Consider the following 12,323-nt stretch of genomic DNA (forward strand, 5'->3'; position numbering starts at 1 on the left):
CCACTTAATTGCTTCACTGGGCATTTATGGGTTGATGTAACAGGTGATAATTAATAAAATATTATTACAAAAATTATTAAAAAAAAGAAGATGGAGTATGATTGCCAATGAAACAACTCTCCACAAGAGACCAAACTGACACAGACATTAACAGCTATAGGTCATCGTACGGCATTTAACAATGTGCAAAGCCAAAATTGAAAAGTCAGCTATTAAAGGCCCAGAAATCACGAATGTAAAAATATTCAAACAAGAAAACTAACGGCCAATTAATGTACAAATTAATAAACAAACAAAAATATGTAACATAGCAAAATACGACACTGCGGAATTACAGGCTCTTGTATATGGTTGTACCACTTATATTATTGATACATTCACTAACAATGTTTCATCGTATTGGTGATGTAAAAACATGCCTTTCCCTAAATCGTTGTACTTGATTTCATTTTAACTGCACAGTTTTCTCATCATTGTTTACGATATAAATACAATATTTCACTATCAATAATATTTACTTGTATTTTACAGAGAACCTGACACCATTCGGCACTGCTTCTCAAAGTTCTCCATATGATTCTAATGATATAAGTAAAGGCAAACCGGAAAACGCTGTAAATCCACCAATATCAAATAAGTATAGCTTAGATGCATGTTCAAGTACAAAATTGTCACAGCATAATATTGAAAATGCATGGTGGATGTTCGAGTTTTCGTTTGGCACAGCATACATTACAGATATATCAATATACTACAGAGAAAACTGTAAGTATAAGCAAGATATATATAATATTAGAATCACTATCACAATTTATATGACATACCGATAAAATAAGTTTAGACGTATCTTCAACTTCGAACACTTATCTGTTCTGAGAACAACCACTTGCTTGTAAGACCAGTTAATCGGATACCTTTAAAACAGTGTCTAACAGATGCTGCTTAAATCAACAACTCCATTAAACAGCTCTGCTCTAGAACAGATTCTGACAGTTAAATTCATAAGTTTCATCGAAGAACCTATTATGACAATGCTGTCTTTATAACTGCCCTGTTTCAAACAGATTTTCTAATAAAGTTGTTGTTTTTGTATGAATGTTTAGTTACTTTCTTACTTTTTGTAAGAAAATCATCATTGAAAGTTCATTATATTGCGGTATTTAATCCTTTTAACACCGACTACATTTCTGCCCTAGAACATATTTAATAGCTTTTCGTTAAAACATGGAAGTTATGCGCTGGAATACATTGCATACAGTTATACACACGGTTCTAACAGTTGTGCCATAAAACGCAAACAGAAAAGTCCCGTCTCGAGAATATTCTATATGTTATTATACCGCAGTATGTTTTTTTTCTAAATAAAAAAATTAGATATTTGTGCTATTTCACTCAAAATACTATTTGCCAGTCAATAGTTTCAAAGACTATTTACCCAGTTAATAGTTAATTAAACTCTAAAATAGTGTAAACAGTATAACATGCCCGTGTCTGCCGTAGTAATTTCAAATCAATATATTCCATACAGAAGCTATAAAAAAAAAAAAAAAAAAAATATGCGATATATTTTTAAAAACAAAATAAATGTATGGTATTTATCTGTAATCATGGCGTTTTCATTATCTTGGATTGTGTTGATGTACGGTAGTTAGCGTGTATTATCCATGTTATCTGCACGGGAACTTTCACACAAAGATTTTTGGTCTTGATTACAGTTATTAAAATATTGACAAATATCAAACGAGCAAAACTACCTAATAGTTTATCATGAACATGTTGATGTGACTATATTTTTCTAGTGATGTATGCAGATCGACAATTTAAATTGTTGTTGTTCGGTATAATAAAACACTTAGTGACTGATCATGAGTATAATAGTAAGTGTGTTGTCCCTTTGATACTAACTTTGCCCTTGTCTTCGCCTCAAGCAAATAGGTGAAATTCTGAATGGAAATGGAGAATGTGCCAAAGCGACAACAACCCGACCATAAAGCAGACAACTGCCGAAGACCACCAATGGGTCTTCGATGTAGCGAAAAACTCCCGCACCCGGAGGCGTACTTCAGCTGGCCCCTGAACAAATATGCATACAAGTTCAGTGATAATGGACGTCATATTAAACTCCGAATTATACACAAGAAACTAAAATTAAAAATCATACCAGATCTAGACTAATAAAGACCAGAGGCTCCTGACTTAGGACAGGCGCAAAGTTGCGGCGGTGTTATACATGTTTTTTGAGATCTCAACCCTGCCCCTATACCTCTAGCCAATGTAGAAAAGTAAACACATAACAATACGCACATTAAAATTCAGTTCAAGAGAAGTCCGAGTCCGATGTCAGAAGATGTAACAAAAGAAAATAAACAAACGCACAACAATACGCACAACAATACGCACAGTATACCTCAGTTTAAAAGAGGTCCGAGTCCGATGTCAGAATATGAAACAAAAGAATACTTGTCTACAGAAAATTACGGAGAAAAAGCTGTATAATCGCAAATGAGAAAACTATCCACCAGTGACTTAAGAACGAAAATTGATTGTGGGTATTTGTACTCTCTTCAAAAATAATCCAATCACTTGTTTATATAGTACGCATATCAATTCCTGGAATTACACAATGTGAATTAGTTCATCAAAGAACCCCTAATATTTTTTTTTTATGCTCACGTAATACACAAAGAAAATATATTCAAATCAGCAATCATCAAAAACCACTGATCCACATGCTCTTCACTTCTAACCGGCACTTAAATAATATTTAAGAAATAATTGATGCAAGCTATACTTTATTGTAGATTTAACATGGGTAGGCATTATTCGTGATTATTTTTGCCCGAACGATAGTGAGGGCTAAAATATCACGAATGTAATGCCTATCCATGTTAAAACTACAATAAAGTATAGCTTGCATCAATTATTTCGATTTTGGTTAGGACAATTAAAGTAATTTCTATGTCCGATGTGTATTAAGTTGTAGAGCGTTTGTGTAGGCTCTTCCATGAACCTCCCTTTTTTGTTTGTAAACAAGCAAACGACTGGCAATGTAAATTTTCAGAGGATGGAGTGGATAAGTGGCACGTTCCTTTGTGTGTTAATATGAGTTTCCTATGGGTGCGAATGTATATGTGTATATAGCGCATTAATAGAGTGCCCCGATCTAGAACGGCGATTTCTACCTGTCGACATAAAGAAAGAAAGAACAGCCAGCATGACCGGTTATCATATCTAGGTCAAATATGTCAATTTCGAACTGCAACACAAGTAACAACGTTAACATGTGCATCATTTAGCAGTTTGGAAAGGTCTTAAATTAATGAAATATATTAAATGCATGCTAATTTAATAAAATGCATTATCCTGCAGTTGTCAATTTACACATGTGCAAACACATTTTAATGGATATAGAGTATGGGTGTGTTCACAAAGCGAAAGGAGCACGTCATATTAGAATCAGGGTTTAACTTATATGTTTGCGCTGAACTCTCCACTGATCATGCAGTGTCATTAAATAACAAACTATAAAAATAAGTGTAAAAGAGCTTGACTAATTAGTTTTGAACAAAGCGCAAACAATCAAAACTAGCACTAGTTCATTTAATTTTATTCCGTTTCATGGCTGCATCTAGTAAGTGTTCTTCTTCTCATGTATATTGTTACTTTATGACAGTAATTACGTTGTTACAAATTGTTTGTATGGTTACAAGTTCTTGCTGAACATAAACAATAATCATTTTGGAAACGTAATTGTAAATGAAACCAAAGTTATATAATGACAGGATCATACTCAAACAGTTCCTATACGTATTTTGTTTAATAATTGAAAAAATTGCTGCACTGGAATGTATAATAAATCTCCGTTTACATTTTGGTGAACACACGACATCAGGCATTTTGATTCATTTATTATATTTAATTTAATTGTACAATGAATTTACTGAACGGTACATATTGTAAGATTCAATCTTATATAAATTCTCGTTTAACGTACACATCCACCCATACACCCATGATATTTCACAAATCATTTGACAACGACAGGAAAGAGAAACCATTTTTCGTCATTGCCAGTGTCCACATCATTATTAATGATGAGACTTTTCTTTACCGTGTTTCCCTGGCTTCTAAAATGAAATGAATTGATACATTATATTTAACATAAGTATTCTTCTTCTTATTTTTTTGGTATTTTATTCTCATTCACACTTGTTCGGGCCGACACTTAGTTTTTAAACATTGGCGTATGATAGTTGGCATACAGTGTATAGCCATGAGATAGCATAACAGTCTAATATCATTATGACCTTAACCGTTGATGTCAAGGTCAAAATAATTGATGTTTTGTTCTTGACCTATGGCTGTCATGGTTAAATGATCATTGTCCAACCCTAAAACCATTTATATTCTTACAGACTATGTAAGTGTAGGGGCCAGTTGAAGGACTCCTCCGGGTGCGGGAATTTCTCGCTACATTGAAGACCTGTTGGTGACCTTCTGCTGTTGCTTTTTTCTATGGTCGGGTTGTCTCTTTGGCACATTCCCCATTTCCATTCTGAATTGTATGTCAATTTATTTTTACTGCACCATTGAAATAATTCCGTAGGGTCAAATCTCGGTTATATAACGCATCGGTAATTATCTCTAAAATGGTTTATATCCCTACCCTTTGTCTTGATACGTCATTTCTAATTCACCATAGGTTTTGTACCCCGGCAGAGGACACATTCACATCCCCATCCCTACATCATATTAACTTTTAATTGCCTGGGTAAGACACTTTACTCCACACAAGGTATGTTAGTGGTCACGTCTCTTTCATTTCATTAACTGTTAAATATCCTTAAAAACTGTTCAAACCTATCCCTAATTAGTATTAAACCTGATTATAAAACTTTACTATAATATCGGTACTCAATGTAGGTTTCATACATTAAAGTCAAACCTTATTCCATTTAAACAGTGCATGGTGATCTTATACATGGCTCAGTTTTCAAGAAAAGACCTCCACATTGAAACATTGGTTTTGTAGTTGTCTTCAATTAAAAAAAGTTTCCTGTTGCAAAGGGAGATGTGGGGTTCTGTGGTTGATATGAAAATCGTCACACATAAATTAATGATAATCTAGATGTTTATATTATTGTGTAACATATGAGGAAGTATATTCTTCCAAAATAACAAAATTCAAACTTCACAAAACATAGAGAACCTATAAATGTACGGTTGCTATGCACGTGTTACGTAGCTAAGTTGTTGATAAGCATTTAATGAACTACAATTGATATTATTTTCATTTCTAATTAAAAGATGTTCATAAACAGACAAACTGCATTGCATTCAATTTAGTTTGTTCAATTGAATGACAAATTGATTTGTAGTTGTCTTTAGTTCCTTTAATTAAAAAAAAATATGTTGCTAAGCAACACTTGTGTTACTATGCTCAATACGTTTTTTGTGAAGAAAAAAGAAAGATGTATATGAAAGTATATTGGTATGAAACACCATATGGAAAGAAACTCTTCAAACAACTGCTAAATTCATACTTCAGAGGGGGAAAGCACCCATTTTTTTAACCGTTGCTAGGCAACATTTATGTTGCTAATGTTGTTTTTAATCAAATAGTAAACGAAATCAAAGGAACTTTTCAATCGTGACTTCAAGTTCTTCTTAGACAAACAATATTTTTTTCAAATATTTAAGTTTGTGCTGATAAGGCAATTAGTATGTGATAATTTTTGTTCTTAATAAATAAAGGCAACAGTAGTATACCGCTGTTCGAAACTCATAAATCGATAGAAAAAAAAAATCCGGGTTACAAACTAAAACTGAGGGAAACGCAGTTGCTAGGTAACCTTTCTCATGTTTCTTTCACCGGAACACAGTAAGAACTTTGTTTTGTCAAGTGTCTACATTTAGACCTTCAATGATATCAATATAAACTTATTTGGAGAGGGGGCCAACAACGCCCCTTGTCATACCTTGTCTTTTATACAGTCTCGTAATTTATCTAACAAAACATATAATTCTCAAACAAGCTTACGGTTACCAACAAATAGTAACTTTAACATTAATCTGTTATAGGTGACGGTTTTATTATTATGAACAATTATTATATTATAAAAATTGTATTATATGCTGGAGTTTCACATATTACTGAGACATTCAATAAAACTACACAATCTTTCGTTTATTATGATACTACACAAAAACAAAATAACGGACTTGATATTACATTAGGTAACATTATTATATAGGCATTTCTTTTAGATTGGTTTACTTTATTACAGATGCTTTGCGGATGAGTGGATTTGAATTATATGTGACCAACACATCATCTATTCCACCTGTCGGTTATCTATGTTATGAAGATAATTCTAATGGGAGACCTCCTTATCCAAATATCACACAGACGATTTCTTGTAACAAACTTGGGAATTATGTCATTTATTACGATGATAGAGGATCTGATGAAGGATCTAGTATTGCCTTGCCTATTGTTGAGTTGTGTTACGTTGCCATAAATGGTGAGTTTTGTATTATTATTTTTGTTTATCAAAATTCTTTTCTTATTCGTCAAAATGTGTCTCTATTGCTTTGGCTCAGTCTTTTAGTATTTTCGACTATTTTGTATCTCTTTTGTGTAAAACTGTGTTCTATGTTTCAGTTTTAAATCAAGCACCACTGTAGACATAGTTGTTATTTATCGAAATATAATTCTGTTATATAATGAAGTAATTCGACTTCAAAAAAGTTAATTTTAATATTCAATTTTTCAGAGAATACGCATTAATATAGTGTCTTTAACAGTGTTGTTTTGATTATGCTTCCTTAGTGCACATTTCTCTGCATTAGGCACCAGATTTAAGAGTAGCTAACCAGTTCAAAAAGGAGTTCGAACGTTATATTCACAATCTATATATACAATTTATAATTATAGTGTAATAAAATACTCAGAAACTTAACTTTTTTACAAACTGGTAATGTATAACTAATCAATGGAAATCTAGTCCGATATCCAAGGCTTTATATCTTACATGGTAGATATTTGTATTACTGATTACTTCATTTATTCTGTAAATTCTTAAGGTTGTCAAAAAACATTTTGGGGGAGTGACTGTGAGACCTACTGTGCTGATAGTTGTATAGAGCAACATTGCTTCCCTGAAAATGGTTCCTGTATATTTGGAGGATGTAGCGATTCAAACTGTAAGAAAAGTATTTGCGATAGAGATACTGCAATTTGTACCAAAGGTTGTAAAATAAGGCGTACAGGACCTTATTGTAACAAATGTAAGTAGTTATTTTATATATTTGGAAGGGTGGAATGGTTATAATGGCAATCGTCATATTTCATCAAGTAATTGTACATTTATGAAGGTAAAAAGCAAAATAGCTTTTTTGTAAAAACAACGAAATTAATCCGCTGTTTACTTATTCTATCTTTATTATTTGTAAAACATTGCTTGGCAAAAGAACACATTGAAATGTTTTTGAATGTCGATAAATTGCTAAAAGTTTATTAAGCATTATAATATTTAAAAATAATATTCAAATTATGAAAAAGCAGTTGAAGGTTAATAAATTCAAACGTAGGGCTTATGTTTAGACGAATAAAATATATGTAAAAATGTAAATCATGAATAGAATTTAACAGATGCAACTTACGATTTGTCTTTTATTCGTTCTAAATTTCCTACATGTACAATCCCTGTACCGTAAAAGTTAACACTTTTTTCGTTCGGGAATCGTACGTACAGCGTTCGTGAATCGTTCGTATATAGTTCGGTCATTGTTCGTACATCATTTGTATAGCGTCCGTACAACGTTCGGTCAGCGTTCGTTCATCGTTCGTTCACCGTATGGTAAATGTAAACGTTCATGGTTTTGTATATCGTATGGTTCATGGTATCGTTAAGCGTTTTATTTGTCGTATGGTTCATGGTATGGTTTAGCGTTTAGCGTTTCGTTTTTTCGTATGGTATGTGATATCGTTTAGCGTTTCATCAATCGTATGGTATATCGTTTTGTTAAGCGTCTGATATGTATGTTAGGGTAAATTACATAAATGTAATAAAACAAAAGACAAGACATCCATGTTATTTGTTCCCTTCAATGTCAGAGTCTGATTCCTGCTGTCGGTGTTAAAACTGCAAAAAAAGTCCTTAAGTCCATGTATGAGTAAAATACAGAATTAAAAAAATAACTCTACCTTTCTTATATTTCTTTATTCTAAAGGTAAACTTCTGGCTAAGTTTCATCTAACGCAAATCATTTACCTTAAATAACCAATCAATTGTATTTTAAAAGATGTTGATTTGTTCAATGTACGAATACATGAAATATTTGTCACTGGATGTTATGCATGCAATCGATGATCAAATACAAATCTACAGTATTTATAAACATACTGCAATTGTATACATGAAAGAGACTAGATAATATTTATTTTTTATTTTACACATATTTGAACATATTCTATAAATGGTTGTTTTTGAAAGTCTTGAAATTTTACAAGTATCACATGCCTATGAAATGTTTTATCGACGCACCAAAATGTTTCCTGTCATCGTGCAAAGCTAATCCTCCGATTCACTTAAAGGGGCACTAGCTACGAGATATATAAAAAATCCAAAGTTTGATTTTTTTTTGTTCAATCAATAATGAAAGTGAAATAGTGAAATAACAATTCGATTTTGTCGAATTACGCTAAGAAACATTGATAATTAGTTATTCACTTGCAAGTGAATGAGTCGACCTCTTTAAATCCGTATTCATGTGAACTTCAATTTAACCCCTAGCTAGAGATTGACAACGCATGCATTGTACGTGTACTGGTTATTTAAAGAAAAAGAATGTCAACAATGAAAGTGAAACTACTGAAATCATTTGATTACTAATTCGATGCACATAAAATCATTCTTTACGGTTAAAAACAATGAGAAACATCTATTTTTAATCCATATAATAAAATAAAACAGACCTATAAAAATCCAATTGCACGTGTTGGTTTAATCTATTCATATCTTTATTTATGTTTACATCGCTTATATCGTCATCTGAGGTCAAATCGATAGTTCATTATATGGCGTCTGGACTAAAATACAAACGAAACGAACCTATATATTATCTACTCATGCTCTGTAAACTGTTTATTTTAGACTTTTGATAGTTTGGATAAATGTTTTACATTGTTATAAATCAAATATGAGAATTTGAGTCAAATCGGTGACCATGAATTTGACAGCTAGTGCCCCTTTAATAGTATCATTGATCATGTTGATACACAGTTGAGATATATGGTGCAGTTCTTCAAATGCATATTTAAACCTTATCAATATTAAACCCAGTCCCGCATGCAGCTGCTGTCATCTTGTTGAGGATCTTATTTACTATTTTCTAAGTGCCCTTTTATCAACGAAGCAAGAGAAATAATTTATTGGCTGGTGACGGTGACCTTTCATTTCAGCAAAACAAAGACATTTTTCAGTCTCTACAATCATATATCAGACATACACTAAGATTTAGAACATTCAATTAAAATTCGGAATTCCTACTTCCCAACTTTTCACTCTAGTCCAGTTTTATATATTACTCTTATACGTTTTATTTTTGAGACAAGGTCATTTTTTGTCAAAAGACAAGCACAATTACCCCAAAGCAAGTTGTGAGAAGTGGTTTCGTATTTCGTTATAGAAAAAAAAACTAATAGTCTGTGTAAAATAACGACTCCCATACGGTGTCGCGTGTATACCTTTTTAATACATTGGTGCAATTAGCAGATTAGATGCAAACAATAATGACCATAAAGATGTCAGGTTTGCGAGATCAGACAGTAACCTAACAACTAAACAATTGAAAACCTAGGGATCAATGTTTAATATTCGCCAGCAATGGACAATTTTCATAAATAAAACATGATTTAGTCGAATTCTAAAAATGCGAGTAAAGAAAAAGAGACTACCATAGATTTGTTATTAACCACACATGCTTAAGAGGTACATATCAGTATTCAGAAGTTACCTTTTTTGCATTGCACCACATTACAACAGAAATTAGAAAATAGGGCCTGGAAGTATTTCTAAGGTATTGTTGTTTTCCTGTTCTATGTAGCTTTCTTTCTGGCAAACACGGTGTCAGATTTTATAAATTCTGACAGGCACCAACCATTGAAAAACAATCGATTTATTTGAGATAAGAAATGAAAATATATTTTTTTTTAAGGCAAAAAAGAAAATGACCGTTTGATTTAAAATTGTTTAAATTATTTAGAAATAGATTTATGAAAATAATGCATTTTAATGTGAAAATGCTATACTTTAATTTGTGTCGTAGGGATGTGATTAAGTGGGGGTTTTTTACAATTAATTCCCATCATTTCCGTAGAAAATCTGCAATAATTATTGTTTCATCATGTTGTTTGATTTTCACATTATAACAAAACTAAGAATATGACGGATGGATTTATAGTTTGCTGTTTAATGTACAGTGGTAACTATTAGATGTATCATTAAGGAACATTTAGAATGTTATAATTTTCATTAGATTTATGTTTCATTATAATACGTTATTCTGATTGGATACACTGTTATCTCGAGTTATTCCTTAGTCAATTCCATTACACAAATAAAATTTATCATTCATGATGACACGAGATCTCACAGTAAAGTGCATAGGTAAATTAAATTAAAAAATGATAAAAATCGTATTTTAATAGTTCTATATATATAGCTAATAATAAGTCTATTTAAAGGTTTTGTTAGCTTCTGAGATGAATACTGACATTTTTGTGCTTTATAAAGAATATTTACATAAAACAGTGTTACATACACGAGCGAATTGTACAAGTTGAGATATATAAATACCGTATGATGGTGTCAAGGGAACGTCACCATCTTAAAATGGATAATTAACGATAGGAAATAAAAAATCATCTCTTTTATTATAAATTTTAGTATTAAGCTTTACGTAAATGATATAGATATCAAGATCGAGGAAAGGGCAGTGGTCATTGTTAGTATTAGTTTTATTTAAAGTAAGTTCAACAGGATAAATTTCTTGTGTATACATACTGAAGTCGTATCTTTTAAATTGTTTGAATTTATTTCAGTGTTTATTTTTCAAACTTTTTATGTAAATAATGTTGGATTAACATCGAGTCAGCTTAAATTTTAATCTACTAAATTATTAATTAAAAACTAACACATGCAGCCAATCTAAATTTTACGAATATTATCACCTATATAAAAAGATTTAACAGAACACAATTCATGTTTTATATTTTAAAAAAAAAACATATACGCTAAACGAAACTATGCACGTCAAGAACCGATGTACGCTAAACGATACGATATACGCTAAACAAAACGATGTACGCAAAAGGATACGGTATACGCTAAATGAAACGATGAACGCAAAACCATACGATGAACATTAAAATGGCGCTGATGTTATCGTTTATGGTACGGTTTATGGTACATGGTTTCGTTCGTACATCATTCGTTCAGCGTCCGTACAATATTCGGTCAGCGCTTCGTTTGCATTTGTACACCGTTCGGGAAGCGAACGTGCATTGTTCGGGCATCGTCCGTACATGGTTCGGGCATCGTTCGTTTTGTTAACTTTTACGTTACACGGACTGTAATTATCTCTAAGAAAAACTAAAACACAAAACAATCACAGAGTGAGTACGATTTTAAACAATTCTCAGCCAAAACCTTGCTCTAATTTATGTTATACTTTGTTTATTCGTAGTGATGCTTAATTATATAATATATATCAAACTAAGCATGATGACAAAATGTGAAACTATCCATTAAAACAAAAATATTGATTGATGACAAAACAATAATTTTGAAAGGTATATGATAGACAGTATCCAACGACCAGTCTCATGACTTTAGACAAGCAAATACACATGTCGAAAGATTTACGCGTGGTCAAAATTACTGAATTATTCTCACCTACTTTTGACAATGATATAACACGGTTAATTCGAATTAAAACATTGTTATGCCGTCATTCTATTGTTTTACTCGTTTTTTATTATGATTGGACTACCATTTACCTGTAAGTAACCATTATTTTACCGTTAACTATACAATATTATAAAGAATAGCCCTCCTCTTTCTTAAAAAATTATGGACAGCTAGCATAATGGTTTATTATAGGTAAATGATAGTCCAATCACAGAAAAATAAAACTATCAATTCCGCCAATGATTTGCTTCATGTGAAAAGGATACAACCAAAGAACAAATTAAATGACAATTATAAAATTTTTTTTTATAAAAGACTTCAAAAACAATAGTTTCGTCAATCATCATA

General features: G+C 31.7%; 1 protein-coding gene across 1 annotated transcript in view; it reads left to right on the forward strand.

Moving 5' to 3' along the window:
* Nucleotides 1-12,323, forward strand: part of LOC139514697 (plexin-A1-like) — a 39,314-nt gene that overhangs the window by 2,827 nt on the left and 24,164 nt on the right. Inside the window, exons 2-4 of the mRNA XM_071304209.1 lie at nt 532-765; nt 6,288-6,524; nt 7,087-7,290. Of these exons, the coding sequence (XP_071160310.1) occupies nt 532-765; nt 6,288-6,524; nt 7,087-7,290 (675 nt within the window). The remainder of the gene's footprint in view (nt 1-531; nt 766-6,287; nt 6,525-7,086; nt 7,291-12,323) is intronic.

This window comes from Mytilus edulis, chromosome 1 (genome assembly GCF_963676685.1).
Source record: "Mytilus edulis chromosome 1, xbMytEdul2.2, whole genome shotgun sequence".
NCBI lineage: Eukaryota > Metazoa > Mollusca > Bivalvia > Mytilida > Mytilidae > Mytilus > Mytilus edulis.